Consider the following 19022-nt stretch of genomic DNA (forward strand, 5'->3'; position numbering starts at 1 on the left):
TTATTTCATTGAAGCCAGCAGACTTGCTCTCATTTCTGCCAAATAAAGATACAGCTCATGGAATTTTAATGCTTCAAGGAAGGTCAGTATTGCCATGCTTTCTGCATGCTGTTCCAAGCAGGTCAGCTGGAGCCTTTTGTGCTCTTAAGTTTTCGTGCAGGCTGGCACTTGCACGGGGGAATTTTTCCCTAAATGTGAAAGTTGTCCAGGAGCTACATGCCCATATGCACACACACACCCGAGGCTTGCAGCAGCTGCTTGATGACAACAATAACAGCTTGTGTCAGCTGCAAGAATAAGTTATGTGTTGGCTTTTTCATAGGGTCCTGCTCTATTATAATTCTCTTTGTTTCCAGGGGAATAACGGCATCTGACAGCCTTTGTCAGGAGCAGATCTTTGCCAGGGGACGCATGCAGTGTTGATGATACATACCACTTAGGTCTGGCTTAGAGATGGCAAAGTTGATTTTTGCTGTGTGAGGGTTTTCTGTGCCCTGCCAAAATGCAGGGTCTGACCCTCTAACTTTTTTGAGGCTAATGTGTCTGAACCATATGACTGAGACTGTCTGCTCATGATTGCATCCTAAACATTATACTCAAACAAAAACTCTTTACCTAGCAAATTCTAGGAACAGCTCAGCAAAGCTGGATTCACTGCAAGACACCAAACCAACCCCATCCCTTACCCACCAGTTACCAGGGAAGGCAGGTTTTCAGCGGGTGGATAATTTGGGCTCAACAAGCTGCAGCTGGTTCCTCCCAGCCCTGCCCATCTTTCTCCCTCAGCACAGCTCTGCAGTGAGGCTTCTTTTGCTGAGCTGCTGAAGTAATCCTGCCTCTTCCAAGGGATCTGGTTGATACTTAACCTCCTCAATGTGGGTAAGTTGTGTTTGTGAGATGCTTGTGGCCTCTCAGCTCTGGATACTGTGAGAATAATTTAAATTGCTGTATGAGTACTTGGGTCTCAAGGTAGTGGAGACCCTATCAGTCTCCTACAGGTTTTAGGGGGGCTTTATCTGGGCTTTTACTGAGGAGATGGGAGGACAGGGCTCAGGAGGAAGGCAGTCCAGTGTAGCTGCATGAATTCCTGCTTGTTTTGCAGGCAGCTGCAAACCTCCTGCTTTCTGAGCAGCAGTTTGAGGAATGATACACAAGCATTACAGCTGGTGCAGTCTTTGCTGAGAAACTGATGCAGTGACAGGAGAAAAAGCTGCAAAATATTCAGTGGACTCTAGTGTTTCTAAAATAATAATAATAATAAAAATACTGGGGTGTTTCTGTACCAGCTGGGGGTTCCTGGGGGCTGACTTTGCTGCAGAGGCCACATGGCTGCTGCCCAGCCTTAGAGCCTCCAGTTGATACCCCACAGTGGTGTCTTCGCTCAAGAAAACCTGAAGCTGAAAACTCTTGAATCACATAATTTACTAATTTGAGTAGAACTTAAATGTTGGAGTCGAGCTGATGAGCTCAAGATAAATGTGGTTATTTTCCAGGACTGCTTTGTTTACTTGAGGGAGTTAGTTAGATATATTTCTCTTTTTATTTTGTCCAGTGGCCTTTGCTCCCTCTAAGGGAGAGTGTTGTGTGTTTTAAGTCCAGAAGTACACAGTGTTTCAAGAATATTGGAAAATAAAGGTTGGTGATGAATTGTAAGATGAGAAGACCCAGAGGTGCAGGAGTGGGGGTACATCTGTGTAGAGATGTGGAAAGGGAAATTAGTGTGTGAGTGGAGAGGGCAGGATCATTGCTGACTTAGTGCTTTGGAGTCTGAGAGGAGAAAGATCAGATAGATAAGTTCTGAATTTAGAGACAAAAGCATAGACAATAACAGTAGTAATCTTTACAGGCAGGAATCGGAGTAGGAATCAAAAGAAACCCAGGTACTCTAACTCCATCCTGTTATTTATGAAGGTTGTCCAGAGCAACACATGAGTTTCAGCTCGGGGGATTTCCCTGCGAGCCGACATCCTCCTGGTTGTGCCTGCAGAGTTCAGGTGACGAGACCCCTGTTCCTGCCCCTTCTCTTCCTGCTGCTCCTCCAATCCCCACCATCAACACAAAACATGACCATGTTCTTCTTAAAACCTCTCAATGGAGTACTGCTTATCCAGGCATGACTCTTCCAGCATCTTGACCCTTACCAAGGGGAAATGTCCCATTTAATGACGCAGATATTCCACAGAAACAGGGCAAGCTTTGAGGCTTGCCCGTCAACGCATGGGGTTTGATCTTTGCAGCCCTCCAAGGCCACTGCGCTTCCAGGTAATCTGTTACAGGTGTGAGAGGCAGGCCCCTCCTGAGGCTTTGCCAGCTTGTTTTTTTGACTTTTTTTTTTTTTTTTTTTTAACCGAACCCTCAATAATCACTACCTAGATAGTGAGTTGTTCTAGTTAGAAAACTATTAGACACTAAAGTGCAGGGATCCTGGGCTGTGTAGACTGTAGCCTTTCACTACAGACTGTGCATGTTCAGCAGCAGTCTGTGCCCATCATTTTCTCCATACACATGCCCTGTCCTTGTTGTTTTTGGAGACATGTACATATAGATGTATGGTATATGCTGTATATAAATATAAATGGTACTTACAGACAGATGGATACTAGCATGCTCTTACACAAGTTGAGGTTTTACATGCATCCACACTCAGGCTGAAAAATGTATCATCTTTGAACATGGAAATCCTTTATAAAGAAAGGTTTTCAGAAACAAAACTATAAGTTCACTGGTGTGCCACAGTTTTAGAATAATCCTTTCTCTGCCAGCTTTTACTTACTGGTCAGGTTTTCTGCTGGGTCTGATTGCTGGAAAATTGCTGCAGACTCACTGAATAATTAGTGCTGGAAGGGGTCTCGGAAGGGTATTGTGCCCAAGCCCTGATCCCTGTGGGGCAAGCTAGGAAATCTGGAAGTTTGCAAAGGCACTGAAATGTCAATGAGCAAAATGTCAGTAAAATGAACCCCATTCCACCCCTGTTCCTGCTGAAAAAAATGGTTCTGAAAACCTGTTGAAAGTACCTCAATAAAAATTTAACTGGAAAAGCGTCTTATTATTCCCCAAATTCTAGTGTAATGAGTGAGGTTTTCAGCTATACACTAAGGCCCATAGCAAGGATAAGAAATGGCTGTTTGGTTTTGTTTTCTCTTAAGTATGCCACCATCATCCATTAAGGAAAGAAAACATGGTCTTGCCTGGAAAAAAGCCAAAGGCAGGTGGTAGAGCGTTGAGCCTGGCACCGAAACCCACAGTCTGCATTAAACACAAGACTAAATAATAGTTGCAAACTGACTGTGGCTTTTATATTGCATGGGCTGCTATGGTGCCTTTAAAATAGTAGCCCTTCACCTTAGCAATAGCAATTCTTGGTTTAATTTTTTTTTCATTGAGGCTCAGGCTGCTGCACAAACAAAGGTCTCATCGGTGTGGAGTCTGACAGGGAAAACCTAACAGGATTATGAGACTGAAATTTCATGCAACTGGGTGTTATGCTTCACTGAGAAAGTAATCTCTCCTGCTAAAACTGCAGTGTCTGGCAGATTGGAAAAGCTTTAAGAAAAGCAAATGTAGTCTGAGAGCTGGTCTTTGGGAGGGGTTTATGTCTTAAGGAAAGAGACACAGTGATATCCCATAGAGACTAAATGAGTACTGGTAGAAAATAATGGGAAATGAACTTCTTGGAATATATTTTCTCTTCGAGAAAACTCAGAATTTGGGTTAGTGGGATGTTTTTGGGTGACCAGACCCACCATTTTTGTTGCGGAGAAGCTGTGTGTGGGCACACATGTTGCACCCTATCTGTGCTTAGGTTGATAAAACATTAGATGAGTGTGAGCAGTAAGAAATACCCATTCCAGGTGGTCAACTATGGGGTCAGTAAAATCAGCCCTGTGACACCTGCCATGGGCTTTAGGTGCGGCTCTTTTTTTCAGCTGTCCGGCTACAGCCCGCATGGCACACGACCTCACAGCAAGAGGATTATTTACATTTTTACAGGGAAAACCTGAGCAAGTTAACCCTTTAAAATAGTTACCTACTTAAAATATTTTCCTTCCAGCAGCTGCTTACTGCCGTCCCTACCTGAGCTTTTGTTTAGGAGGTCGGGGTTAGCCATTTCTGACGCACATGGACTGACAAGTTGAGGTTTAGCCTGGCTTCAATAGAGCTTGATAGGAACATCTGTAGCACAACTAAAAGCAGGTTAACTTTTACGTTGGTGAGTAATTAAATGTTTATAAACATCAGTGAAGCCACCTTGTTCAAGTTGCTTCTCAGCATAAAAAAAAAAAAAAAACCTCTTAAAGGTTTGTTGGTTTTTGTTTGTTTTTTTTTTGACAACTTGGTATCACTTTGTTTTTCCAGTATCATCAGCCCTGTGTTGGGTTTGTTTGCTTTTGTTGTGGATAGAGTCCCTCATGTCCCTCCTGCTAATTTTTTTAGCCTAAGACTTGTAGGTTGAGCTCTGTGTGATGAAATCTGTAAATGTTACATGTGTAAAACCTCATGAAATCTTAAAAAGTGTATCAATCAATCAGAAACCTTAAAGCCCATAAATGCATAAAGTTGAAATAGATATATTTAAGTTATTAGCTGGGCAATGGGTAGCTGATGGTTGGCTAAGGAGAAGGCCAAGAGGACATTGGGATTAATGTCAAGGAGAATCCCAACCAGGAATGGGCAAAGAGAAACTGATACAAGAACCAATCAATCAAATGAATCAATGAGGCTGGCATTGTAAAGCATGTATTGGCAAGATGCAGCAAAAATTGGAAGCCTGTTTTGGCACACAGCAGGGAGTGTAATGCTGTCGGGTGTACAAGGACCTTTGATTCAGAGGGGTGGGTCTCATCTTTGTTTTTAAAGTCTGAATTGATGCAGCTTTAGGCATCACCATTTCCAAGGTTTGCACCTGCATGTTACAAGACTTATGGTTGACATTGATTCTGTAAAATACAGATTTTAAGCACGTTTTCCATTTACTTTTCCACTACCTGCACATAGGTATGATGATACCATTTACCACAATCAGAGTTCAACTTGTTGTCAGGTTCATGGTGGAGAAAGCAAGATGTGATGCAAAGTCCTGTCCTTAGCCTTTAACAGTAATATACAGGAACCTCCAGGCATTGGTGAGACACTAGGGGCATAACCTTTGCTGGTTGGTTGAGTCTCTTTAAGTGGTCAAAAATGCTTTCAAAACCTTTGCCTGGCCAGGTAGTTCAAACTGGTTTTTCTGGGACTCTGGCAATGGAGAAGAGGTTCTTGCTACTGCAATCAGGAGGTTCAGTATCACTTTGGTTGTCTTGGTGCTAGGTGGGTTTTGCATGAAGCTGTGTCTTGTGTTTAAGGGGAAGAAAGAGCTATCCAGTGAAGATTAATTGTTTTTACTAACAATGAATTCAACTGTTTTGTAGAAATTAAAGCAAAGTGTTTTGTTAACTAACAAACATCTGCCTTCAGCTCACTGTGCTGCAATGCTAAAAATCAGTAATTCAGCAACAATTACTGAAGTGCTGCAAGGCCGTGTACCCCAGGGTCATTCCGTCCCAAGCCTGAGCAGGGACTGGTGTTTCCGGAGTCACCTCTTGAAAGGGGATAACAGAGCCTCTTACCTCAAAGTATGTTTGTAAGCCAAAGGTGCACCAAATGCCGAAGAGCCAGAAACTTACTTTAGAACTAAGGAGAAGTTCAGGAGCTGTAAGCCAATGTACTGTACTACTGTAAACTGCATTTATTCAAATTGAAGATTTAGGAATTGGAGCCATGCAGAAATACTGCGAGCTGCCTCCAGCTTCACATGATCCTCAGATAACTTTGAAACCTTTCTTTAGTTACACGAAGTTGTTTGCATCCAAGTCACTGGTTTCAGGAGTGGAAATTAGAAATAACTGCATGAAAACCCCCAGAACTCACTGGGTCTCATTATGGAAAATGTAAAGCTTTCCCAGAGCAGGCAAGAGAAAGGAAGATTCCAGGGGTCACTGGAATCGCCTACTACACAGGAAATCTACACAGGAAATTCTGTGTAGAAAACTACACAGGAATCGCCTCAGACTTGTTTTATACTGGGCATTTAATAAAATAATTTGTAACATATAACCATGGGAGCTCAACAGGAGGAAACCGTGGGGAAGATTCATTAGCTACAGGGGGAGTCGAAACAAAATGCTCTAAATACGGCTCAGCTTTTTTTTTTTTTTTTTGCTAACAGGACATGGGAGAAAGGAAAAGGGGGCAGGGGAGCAGACCACAGCATCCCAGCGCAGGAGGTAGCACCACACCAAAGAGCAGGGCTGGTGATGGTGATTGTACATTGTTATCAGACACCTCACTTGTCATCTGAATATTTAAAACATTTATTTATACAAATATACAGCATTTACAAGTGTTAAAAAATTAGACATTTAAAAGCAATATCACATATATAGAGCCTAAAAATAAATACAGTGCAGCTCAGCATTTATGTGCTTTAAAAAAACCCCAAGAGCTCTGCAGGCACACCAACCTGCTGGTACAGGGAGGGTCTTCTGTGGGTTCCTCAATTGCTCTCAGTCACCTTAATTTGCTCTTTTAAACTCAATGTCCATAATCCTTGTACCCTATCAGGAGGTAGCAGCTTGGTTGGACAGGGCTCAGGCCCCTTTTGAAGAGCACAACTGTGGCACGCCCATGGTGGAGAGGGACCAGCACATCACAAGAACAAGGATTTTCTCTGGCTGCAACAATATCATGGTCAGAGCAAAGCCGGCGATGTGCTTAGGAGTGGCTCCTGTGCAGGTATTTGCAAAGCACTGGTCTTGGTGTAACTGCGCGGCTGGCAGCTGGATAACCTAGCTGGGATGTGGTATTTATAACCAAACTAGTTTTCCTAGGCACAACCATCATGTGCCTGAGACAATTCAACCACCACCTTAGCATACAGTGAATCAGCCTAATCCTCCACTGATTATGAAGGGAATAGAAGTAACTGGCTTGGTTTAATACCCCTACAACACTGATAACTAAATTTGATCAGTGGTATCCCAGTCTTTGTGGGTAGAGAGAGCTGAAAAGTACCCAAAAAACATCTCTGGTCTGCCTGAAGTACACCTAAACATAGCATGAAGATCCTATCCGTTAGTGCTCATGACAAGCCAGCTAGCACTGCAGCCCCTCTCATCTCACTGCAGGCACCACACCTTTAATGGGGTGGTAATGGTCCTAGAAGACCAACATCCTATGAAGAAATCTGGCCATTCCTGCAGCTCAGCTCACAGGGTTGTACATACCTACCTCAGAATTACCATGCCACAGGTAAGGGTGTTTGAATAACAATGAAACTGCAAAATATATGGGAAATAGAGACAACATACAGCAAAGCCAGAAAATGCAGCCAGAAACCTGACTAAGCTATTGACCAAGGCAGCCAACTCAGGTCAGGGGGTAACATCTGCCTCTTGCTGCTGGTTGGGTATCTCATTGAGGGACTCCTAAAAGCATATGCAAAACCCAAAGCAAAAATGTAAAACCTTAAAATGCCCAGCTGAGCTGCTATGTGAGTCCCAAGGACGGTGGGGAGCTCCCCACAAGGTGCTACTGCTGCCCATGTGCAGTATGGCCCAAGCCTTGAGCCTACCTTGGTTGAACAGGCAGATGTTCATAGGTAACCCCAGATTTCCCACGCTTCCGCATCATGCTGGCTTTCCAACACGCCTTCTCAAAGCACGTCCTGGATCCAGCCCAGCTCCAACAGGAGACTGCTGCCAAAATGCTTAGCCAATGCAGAAAACCTGTTTGTTTAACCCCCACCCCAGAAGAGCAGCTGAACCCTTAAATGAGGTTCTTTCAGGCTTAAACTCTACCATTTTTCAGGATAATAAGATGACATACTTAAATTGCTGTCAGAGAAGTCATAACCCCCTCCACCTCATTCTCTCCCAACCCATAAGTACATCACACAGCTCTGCTCAAGTGAGCTTGCAGAGGAGGGGGACAGGTCTGTAGGGCTGATTTTTTGCGGGCGTCCACGGATAGGTCTAACTTGCTTAAAATAACAGATTGCAACTACCCTCAGTACTAGCGATCTGTGAGCAAGTCACAGAAGAACTGGAAGGACAGCAAAATGCTGTCTGTGAGCGAGGTCAGCCAGCCTTTCCTCGAAAAGGTTAGCTTTATATAAAAAGTGAAAAAAAGGAAAGAAACAGTGTTCAAAGTCAGTTTTCACAATGATACATACATACATCTTTAAAAAACATTGCCCAGCAAAACACACCCAGGCTTCCAGCCTGCTTTCCTTCCCCAGAGAAATCACCTGAAACTAAATTGGCAGTGAGTGCTGCTATTGGTCCTCCTCCTCCTTTGCGTCCAGTAAAACTCCCTGGAAGTAGAAGCAAAGTTCAGTCTAAAGGCCACAAAGCTCAAGACAGCACCTTGCATGCTCAGCTCCGCAGATTTCTCACTATTACTGGTATCCGCTGCAGATGGTGGTAGATGAGGGCTTGCCTGTACTCTCTAGGAGCCCTTTACAAGGCATTTGCATTCCAGGATTGCCTTCCTTCATCTGCCTTTCACTGTAGAACTTGCCAAAAAAGCAGCACTTCAGAGCATAACCATACTGTAACTTGATAAAGCGCAAGTTACCTTGGAGCACAAGTAGCATAGAATTAGCTCCTAAAAGAACAATTTATTACTATAGTTAAAAAAGGAAAAAAATTAATTATAAGAGTTTGGTTTAATTTTAAAGCAAGTCCATGACACCCTGCTTTTATTACTGACCTTGCAAACAAAGTTGACTTTTAAAAATTAAGAACTTTATATATATATATATATATTTATGATCATTTATATATTACAGGCTTATTGACTTGCAAAACAACCATTTTGCCTGGCAATATAGGTATTAAGAATCTTTTAAACACTTTAGAACCTACTCAACATACAAAAATAAATATTGCATAGATGATTTCCGAGCAAAACAAGCAACACAGGTCACCAAAATACAGCTGTATCTAGTAGTGTCAGAAAACTTAAAGCCCCAGAACACCGAGAACCCTTTGGCTCGGTAAGCACCAGCATCTCCACTGGGACACCCACCAGCTCCCCATAACCTTTCCTCCTTGCAGTTGAGGCTCAGAGGCCACACACCCTCTTCCCCTCTAACCATGCCTCAGAAACAGAGGTTTTAGAGGTTCTCCAGTACAGTTTGTAAACCACAGTGATTTTCTGTGTGTGCTGTTGTGGGAGTGGCTCTTCATGCTGCTGGTGGACAACCTTTGAGGAAGCTTCTGTGCATGACACTAGCCTGATCCAGGCTGCTGCTGCTCCCTTGACTTTATCCCACCCAGCTACTGCTGCCTTGCTACAAACTCCTGCCGGCTCAGAGAGGAGCAAGAGATGTGGGGATACTGCAAAAACATACTGACTGTGTATTATTTACCGTGTGTTTTCAGAAGAGGTTAATGAGACACCAGAGTCAGTGCTCTGACAAATTATAATGAGAAAGTTTCAAATGAGTAAGTGATGATACTGTCAGCAATATAGTACGTTTAAAGATAGACATTAAGAAAAGTGCATGCATCCATCTCGGCCATGGATTCTGGGAACATCTTGCATGAGTTTCTGCAGAGAACAGTAGAGAAGTAGGGGTGGGGTTTACACCCTTCAAATACATCTAGATCCCAGGCTCACTAGTTCATCGTTAGCAAGAAATCAGGAGGAAAACCAGTTCCAAAGACAACTCCAAACCACAGGCTCTGTAGGGAGAGGTTGAATGTTCACACAGATGTTCTCACCCAGCTCAGCTGCCTGGATCCGGCAGCATGGCCCAGTGCTGTGAGATCAACCCCAGCCAGAGACACACTGCTGTCAGCAGGGCAGGATGTGAAAGTCTCTGTGTTTTATTGAGGGGGGAGAGAGTTGTAAATACAGCATCTGTTGTGTTCCTTGGTAGGGCCAAGTTGCAGATGCTTCCTTCACAGCACGAGGTGCAGATCTGAAAGATACCAGGTTATAAGTCGGTTATTTGAAAAATACCAATACCCTGAATAAAGACATAGAGAAATAATACAATATTTGCAAAGGAGCACAGTGGCCAATCTGATTCACACACACACACACACACACACACACACTTCCCCTTCTCCCCTCCATCTACTTAATCCATCTACTTGGAGCACAATTTCATCTGTATAAGAATAGTATGTTGGCTGCTACAAGGAGGACACAACCATTCCAAAGAGATAATTTTCTTTTCTACACCAAATAAGTTAAACTGATGAAAACCAGTGTCGTTTGGTAGAATCATAGAATCACAGAATGGTTTGGTTTGGAAGGGACCTTAAAGATAATTTAGTTCCCACAGCCCTGCTGTGGTCAGGGGCACCTCGCACTAGACCAGGTTGCTCAAAGCCCCGTCCAACTTGACCTTGAACACTGCCAGGGATGGGGCAGCCACAGCTTCTCCGGGCAACCTGTGCCAGTGCCTCAACACCCTCATGGTAAACAAGTAGAGCTCACAAGCCAGAACTAAATAAAAAAATAAAAAAAATAAGCAGTATTTATTCATGTAGGGGTGCAAATGGCAATGAGGCTGCAGTGTGCCTCAGAGCTCAGAAAGCTCTCTTATTTTAACCTGTTGGAGAAATTCAGAAAGGTTAACTATTGATCTCCTGAAGACTCTTTAATAAATGTTTGATTCAGATATAAAGCATCTGTTCTGAAGGTTTTTGGGTTTTCCCCAATCCGTTTCAGCAAGAGGCCCACAAGATCATTGGTGGGCATCAGGAGCAGAGCAGAGGGGCCAAAATATGGTGCAGTTCTACAGGCAAAGCCCTCTTTAGCAGGAGGGAGTGGTTTGCTCCCCTGAACTGCTGGCAGGAGAGTTATTTAAACAGATTATTCTATCGTTCTGGGAGAGGTTATTCCTTTGTTTCTGTAACAAATGGAAATGAGCTGGAGCTCGTTAAGAATAGAAATTTTATTTGACAATGCTGATTTACCCACTGAACCAGTCAGACTTCTGGCGGAGGCCAGGATTCTACCCGATTTTCATATTTAAAAAAGGGAAAGCTTTATCCTATACCTTGTATCCTTCATGCTTTACATATGTGCATCCTGTATATAGACAGTCCTCTAATGGTACACAGCGTTTGGTGACAGATACACTCTCCCCAGTAACTTTCATCATATGTTGGCTAAAACAGTATCTTGTACCTAGAAAGACAGAAAAATGTATTTATCTGTCAAATTTAAGTTTTGTGATAGTCTACAAATAGAAAGATGTAGGAAAGAAGTCTTAGATTTTTTTCAAATCTTGGGATTTTTTTAAAAAAAAGATAATTTTTATATATTTATTAAAATGCATAAATGTCACTAAATACACACCCACACCCCAAGCTCTAGTACAAATGTGAGGCTTCAAAGCACTCTGGAACACAAGAGATTTGTTCCCAGTTCTAATGTGCGCCTCTGTGTTACAGATAAAGAAATGCATGCACATTGGATAACCAAGTCACAGGAGGAGGTTCAGGTAAATACCCCAAATCTTGTGCATTGTCAATTTTATAGGAATAGTCTTAAAAAAAAAAAAATAAAATAAAACGTTCACACCTCTTTATATCTGAAGCTAACTTTCATTTGTATAGGCTTAATTTTTTCCTAGCTTCATGCACAACCATTAATTCCGTAGAATACCTAAAGCGTTTACACATTGGAGACGCCTTTCCCTATATCCTAACAACCCATGCAAGCTGTTCCTGCTGCTCACGCTCTGATCCCGGCTCTCCCACAGCTTCTCCACAGCCTGGAGGAGATCCTTCACCCTCTCTGTCCTTCAGTTTTACCATCTATAAAACACCGTCAGAAGAATTGGAAGGATTTATGTATTTCTCAGTTTCCCAGTCTTTGGAAAAAGCACCATGAAATGGACTGTCCCCCCAGTATTCCCGTCACATCTTCCACATGTTTCTCCTGTGGGCTCCCTCATCCCTTAGGGATACCATTCTTCTTTTTTAAGCTACCTCTCTAGCAACACTTGTAAAACACACAGAAAATTCAAAGCAGAATGTTTGACAAATGCTGTGGTTATCCTCAGGCATAAAGGAATTTGGGTTTATTTCCTGCTTTAGTCATTAGAGGGAAGTTGAAAGTGCTGTTTCACTTCCTAGCACTCCAAGACGAAAACACTGGATTTTCAACACAGGAAACATGCCATTATGTATTTCTTCTCTAAATTATACCTTACTTCTTATTAATCAACCTTATTATTAATAAAGTTGTTGCTTTCACGGCGGGGGGGGGGGGGTGGGGGGGTGGGGGAGATGAGAGGAGAGGGGAAGAGAGGGAAAGGTACATATTTAATTTAAAGTGAACATTCCTGTTCAGCCCTTGTCTCCAATGGGCAAAGCCCCGCATGCTTCTCATGTTTTAGGCATTCGGCAATAGCTGAGCGAGATTGCCAACTGAACATGTTATTCATTAGGCAATAAAACCCCTCAGACATCTGTCATATCTTTGACCTGCTCTTAAATGCAATACTCACAGCAAACACACTTAGCTTATCACCAGAGGCTGGAGATGCTTGGTGTGCTGTCTTCCGTCAAACCAGCCAGGGCTGCAACACATGGCTTGTAATGCATTTTCTAGGCCCTCACGCCCCAAGGGGTGAAGCTCACAATCTTACCTCAAGGGAAGCAGCACTCTCTGCCTGAGCAGAAGCTTTGAGCTTCTCCCAGGACTTGCCTGGAAGTGCCATTCCCTAGCAAAGCTGTACGTGCATCACGGGAGCTTTATTTCTCCTGCAGTGGCTCTGTGCAGTGGAGCTCACTCTTGACAGGTCCCAGATGGAACAAATAAAGCTTCTAGCACCTCATAATTCTTTTAAGGCTTTCATTCTTTCTTTCAAGCATGTTTTTAGAAAATATTGTGCAATCATCTTGGAGAAATATATCTTCCCTGCATGCCCCTCCTTGCACAGCCATCACTGATGGCTGCAGGGCTGCAGCTACAGGGTAAGTCCACAATAAGCAAAAAAATCCACTCACTCAAATTAATAGTAACTTTGGCACTGTGTTCTGGCCTTCCTCTCTTCTCAGGACAGGCACTATGAAAAGCATGGGGCCAGAGAGCACTGGGAGAGCCCAGAGCAAAGGAGAGGTGGGGAACATCATCACATCTAACCCATAACAACTGCCCTGTGGGTAGGGAGGCTGCCTGCCAGAGTGATGGAGGAGGAACTCCAAGCTGAGCCTGTGAAGAACACACACTGTGAAGGCCCAACACTATAATAATTTTGCCAGAAACAAGAGAAGTTTAAAGCAGTTAAAATAAAACATTGCAGCATGAAAGTTAATGCTTCTAAGTAATGTGGTGCCCAAGCTAGGAAGTGGTACAACCCCAGGGTAAGGATGGGTCTCAGTGGCATTGTACCAAACAAGCATGGATTTTTGTTTCCTAAATTTTGCAGTGTTAGAGCATCTTTAAAGGCATTTGAGAGCCAGGCTGATTCTGGTATAATATTTAGGCCGTCCAGCAATACATTCCATTACGTATTTTCAAAAGCATTTGAAAATGAGATTGTTGCTCTATGGGATTATTTGGGGGTTTTTCAAAGCTGTTGATTTATACTGACCACCAGTGTGATAATGTCACCTCTACTTTTGCAGTTCTGGTAGAACTGTCTTGCAAAGACAGCCAGGTTTCGCCAGACACCTGTGTACAACAGACCACCTCAGTCTCGACCTGAGCAATGCTGACCCACAGCAGCATCACCCAACAGCTAAAACGCATGCTCTCCAGGGGGTCCACCTCATGAGCACCCTCCTGTGCCCTTAAAGGGAGCACAAATGAAGAAACCAGTTACTGAAACCAGAAGTCATGGTGCAGACCAACGTCCAGGCTAAATTTAAGGAAACCAGCCCCACATACTGAGACTCAGCGAGGTTGGCACTTGTCTCCAGTAAGAAAAATTGGACCTCTCTGCTTTAAACTATGTAGGGAAACACCAAATCTGGTATTTCAAAGGGCCCAGAATCACGTTGACTTTTGAGAGCCCGCTTCCCAATCCAAAGCCTCTAACAGCACTGGAACATCACCTCAGCGGTTGTGGCCACCATCCCCTTCACAAGTTGTCAGCCCACTCATAGGCCATCCAAAAACAGAGCACTGGGAGTATTTTGAGTGTGATATTTCCATGCAAATTAGATCACTAACACAGTTTCTGCTTGAGCTGAAGCTAATAAATAACAGAAAACAAGGTTCACGCATAGCAGGAGGCCTCCCTTCTAGAAATGCTTTTTCTAATCTCTATTCAATACAGCGATTCACGTATTTACTCTCCATTATAACAAGTTCTATTAGAAACAAAATGCAGTTCTCTAAGTCCTGCATTATAGTTAATGAAAATATTTTGGTTTGCTTGGTTGTCACAGCATTCTGTCTTTTAAAAAAATAATAGCAGCTGGATGGAGTTCTCATTTTCTCTCACCACTTAACCCAAGCAAAACAGCAAGGGTTTGGTCACTGCAGCAAAGGAGACCACGCCATAAGCATAGCATACACCTCTGACTCCCAGAGATAAGGTAATTACCTGAGCAGATAACCCCAGTCACACCTCAAACCTAAGCTTACATTTCTGTGGTTACCTTACACAAACTCAAAATTACATTTGAAAATTAAAGCAACAAAATAGAAAAGCTGCCTTAAATAAAAGCTTTCTGATGTGGAAGTGTATCGGATGTAAAGTTAAGCGACATCAACAAAAGCTGTTGGTGATGAGGCATCCCAAAGTAACAGTTGATAGCTGCAGAGTGGGGAGCAATGACAGTGTCAGTTTTGCTCCTGTCTTTGCTTCCACTGCAACAGAATAGGGACACAGCCTTTCAACCATAGTGCCCATCCCCAAGCCCCTGCTCCTCTGACACACAGTAACTGCTGAGTCAGCAGTTACAACTTCATGGCTGCCGTCACACCAGCTTCACCAGGGGGTCCTTGGTCTCGCCCAAAAGCCAGCAGCGAGGGGCTGGGGGTCCGTGCTGCAGGCAGAGCCATGCTCCAAGGCACACAGTGTCGGGCAGCCTGGGCACTAACGTGTTGTGCCTGGCGTAAAACATTACCAGATCCCTCCAGTTTAAGGAATTAAGAAGTCCTCTGTGCTGAAGATTAAAGATAAACTCAGATTTCCAGCTAGCTCCTCTTCATGGATAAAACCCCATCCTGCTTCATGAACATAGAGTGGGTGTCAGTACCAGCATGCAGAAAGGCTGGTGACCATAACTAGCAGCTCTGGTCTGGATGAACGCAGCTGATGAGTTTCAGACAGACATGCTGAAGCATGGCTTTCTCCTCCCCTAAACAGTCATTACATGCTAACTTCACTTCCCAGATTAGAACTTGTTCTGGTCGGATCATTTCTGCTGACTGTTATCAAGGCAGACCTCGGAGCTGGGCCTCTCTTGCACAATGATCTACAGGCAGCAGTTTAAATACCACCCACTTCTGTCAAAACAGGGAGTGTCCATGACTATTGGTCTCATCTGATGCCAGCCAGCCTGATCTCTTTTATTGTTATTGACGTTGCACCGATTTCGGCTCAAAGCAAATAAATTCTCAGACAGATAAGGTGCTCTGACACAGGCTGCAAACACAGCTGGTTTGTCCCTGCAGCGCAGGTCACTCTCTTTCCCCTTCCAAAACAAATGTTTTCTGAGAGCACTTGTAACGTCCCACAACAGACCACAGACATCCTGGATAGGTGTTGAACAGGGCTGCCAAGCCTAGAGAGAGCACTAGAGGAGCAGTAAGCCCTGGCAGCATCCCTCTGCCCATGCGGACTCAGCTGCATCCTGCATGCACCCACCCTGGTGAGGACACAGACCATGTCCAACCCAAATAAATGGCCTTCATCAGCGGCTGTGGGCAATCTTAATGCCTAATCTCAAAAAAAGAAGTGGTAAGGGAGGCGAAGATCCAGGGATCTCACTGATACCTGGATCTGCTATTTGTGTGCCTGTATTCCAAAGCCCATCCTGAGCTGCTCACAACTTCTGACTCCAATCAGAGTTATGAGCCCAAGATACTGAAGATAAGATACCTCGATACTGGGTGAAAAGAGGCAGCTTCAGCTGCCCTGAAGCATGGGCTTATGCCATAGGGGAGGGAAGCAAACAAAGCAAGAACAGGTCCCATACTCACAACAGTAAGAGAAATACAACCCTTAAATAAAAGTAAGCCTGATTTAATTTCCAGCTGAGCTAGAGGAGTATGGGGAATAGATGAAAGTCCTAAACTTCATCCACTGCAAAGAGACAGAAAAGCTTAAAGGATTACTCATATCACTTACACATCTTTCTTGTTGAGGAGGTTTACAAGTGGGAACAGCAATCACCAGCATCCGAGTATGCTCAAGGAATAATGGGGGCTCAGTGCTGTACCATGGCGAGGACAGTGAGCAGTTGTTATAAGGTGGGTTTAAATTAAACACTAGCATGCAGCTGGTTACCTCTTGGACAATAGACATCCGGAGCCCATCGGTTGCATTCATAATTATCTGCTGCCTTTTCACAGGTGAAACACTTAAATCCATGAGGATATGGTGTGGCTGAAAGGAATAGACAATATGCAGTTAAAATGAGCCAATTAATCTGATTCTACTATGCTTTTCAGAGGCACATAGCAACATTTGTTCTGACATATCTTTCTACAAGTATACCTGTCAACTTCATCACGTTGGTCCTGATTTATAAAAATCCTGTCACTAATAGCAATTCAGGAAAGGCACATACACAATAAGGACTCAGTTTAGCCGTGTTTACCTAGCAAAAGTGCTTACTGCAGACTTCAAAGGGAGTTAATGTGAGCAAGGAGAACTTACTTTCTTGGTATCAGAGCACACATCCAACAGAACTACTTTATCAGTCCTGATAACAAAATATCAGATGGATTAAAATACTTCTGGAAACTGTCCCACTGAGAAAATGAGCTATCCCTTTTGAAGGCAGGCTGATGTCCCCAAAGGAAAGAAAAACCAGTTTGCCGAACCTCCAGTTTTTAACAGCAGACTCTGTCCCTGATTTATCTCGCCAAACAAAGACCGTAACTTCTTAAGTGATCTCCTGGCAGGGCTTCTATAGCACATTCAATACATCTTCAAGATGCTGCCACATTCTCAGAAACCAAATTGTGAACAGGTCATGTTTGTCTGCACAGGATGAAGTAAGCTGAACCACAGCCCTGCGGACCACGTCACACTTCTCCCTCTTCTTTACCTCCTGCCCTTGCCCAGCAGCTCTGGGCCAGACCCTATTTGGGTCTGAGACGTGAAGCAAGAGGCATTCACTGCTCATTTCCCCAGGCTCCTCTGGGTAGGGGCCTAAATCACCTGGGAGCATCCCTTGTGGGGCTGGTGCTGCCCTCATGGAACAGCTTGGGGTGGGACAACACAACACCACTAACTAAATTCACCCACCTCACCCTGGACCTCTAGCAGGTCACAATTATAGCATAAAACAGGAATTTCATCTTGTACAGAATATAAATTTTCAGCCAAATTCAGAAAGGTGATGAGTTTTTTCTGGGAACAGATGGCAGGTACAGCTCAGCAAGTGCTTTCTTGTCGAGTTGAATAACATTGTATCCAATTAAGTGAACAGAGTAGTAAAAGTACAAGATCTAAAGATGCATAACTTTGCTATAGCATTTCTTCAGGGACTTATTGAAATAAAATCAGGAGCAATTGGCGACACAGCTGCTAATAGTCACATTTGGCATCTTGCTTACAGCTATTGATGTGCTTGGGCAAACCATGTGTCGTGGAGCTTGGTCTCATGGCCAGAGAGATTATTGAGGAACAGAAAATAGTAAACAAGAAGCTCCTGACATGCTCAGCAACTGCCTGTAACCCTCACTGTCCTGTGAGCCCTTGGGAAGCAATGGTCTGGTTGTACATATACTTGGTTTTATGAGTACTAGGGATGTTTAATCTTTGCTCAGCTCTCAGCTCAACCCTGATGTTTCTGCTGCCTTAAAACACATTTGCCCTCATCCTTACCCCCATGCCGTGGCTGCCTGTGGCTTTGCAGCGCGCGCAAAGGTGGCTTACTGGAAGGGTGGAGGTAGACAATGTCCTTCACGGTGAAGTCCCTGGGCTGCACGGCTGGCAGGCAGCTGGCCAGCAGGCTGAGCAGCAGCACCCATGCCGGTGTGGGCTGCGAGGCCATTGCTGGGGGAGGACGTACTCATGCGGTGGCCGGAGAAACACACCTGGGCAATAGCAGAGAAGAAGGGTGAGCAGAGCAAACCCGCGAGCAGCCTGGCCACCACCTTGACCCCCAGCAACCCAACCTCACCAAAGCCGTGATGTTCCCATGAAGCTCCAGCTGCCCTCCTGCAGGGACAGGCAGCAGCTAGGTTACTATGGCCAAGCTTCAGTGGCATTCCTGTCACTGCCTGGGAAAGGGACTCGGGCAAACCCTCTCCTGGCCAGAGAACTGCAAATAGGAGCAGAGAGGAATGGCAGTCAGGCTTGTCACCGTTTACAATTTAATTGATCAGTGACTGGTTTGCAAAACCAGTGACAGGATTTAACAGCTTCTTTTAGAGAATACTGGAAAATTGCATTTAGACCTGGAAGAAAGGAAACAGCGTAGCTGAAAACCCATTGGGATGTCCAAGGGAGTAGTGATGGGTCTCCCACACCCACACTCTAACACAGGCTCACACCCTTCAAAAATGCGCCTTTTCCGCAAGCCAGAAGCTCCACATTACTTTCCGTGTATCTCAGGAAAGGCAAGGAGCTTCAGCTGCTGCAGGTTTTCTCGACCTTCAGCTGACTGCTATTAATAACATGAAGGGACTATTGCATTTTCCTCATTTGTGCTCCAAAGGCTCTTATTCCCTCTGTGATGCTGTTGACAAACGATGCTTATTTTCCTATGCTGCCGAACAAAGGGAACTAATTTAAGCAGAAAGAAATACCTGTGCAGTACCACTTGTGAAGTCATCCCAAAACCAGCAGCTTTCAGGAGCATCCCAATCCCTGCACCAAGGCAGTGGGG

General features: G+C 44.2%; 1 protein-coding gene across 1 annotated transcript; it reads right to left on the reverse strand.

The window, feature by feature from the left end:
* Window positions 1-8733: 8733 nt before the first annotated feature.
* Window positions 8734-18426, reverse strand: LYPD6 (LY6/PLAUR domain containing 6). Its single transcript, XM_030488617.1, has 5 exons — window positions 18315-18426; window positions 18068-18228; window positions 16469-16567; window positions 11054-11184; window positions 8734-9964 (listed from the first exon to the last, which is right to left on the reverse strand). The coding sequence occupies exons 2-5, from the start codon at window positions 18183-18185 to the stop codon at window positions 9770-9772; spliced, it is 543 nt and encodes a 180-aa protein (XP_030344477.1). The 5' UTR covers window positions 18186-18228; window positions 18315-18426; the 3' UTR covers window positions 8734-9769.
* Between the last annotated feature and the right edge of the window lie 596 nt (window positions 18427-19022).

This window comes from Strigops habroptila, chromosome 5 (assembly GCF_004027225.2).
Source record: "Strigops habroptila isolate Jane chromosome 5, bStrHab1.2.pri, whole genome shotgun sequence".
NCBI classification, from domain to species: Eukaryota; Metazoa; Chordata; class Aves; order Psittaciformes; family Psittacidae; genus Strigops; species Strigops habroptila.

Bases quoted from the DNA above. Each gene is read 5' to 3' on its own strand.
- LYPD6 (XM_030488617.1), bottom strand. From the start codon at position 18,185: ATGGCCTCGCAGCCCACACCGGCATGGGTGCTGCTGCTCAGCCTGCTG. The intron at 11,185-16,468 runs GTAACCAGCTGC...CTGTCTTTCTAG, and splicing joins GGATGTCTATTGTCCAAGAG to GTACAAGATACTGTTTTAGC. The intron at 9,965-11,053 runs GTATAGGATAAA...GGTATCTTTCAG, and splicing joins TAAAGCATGAAGGATACAAG to ATCTGCACCTCGTGCTGTGA.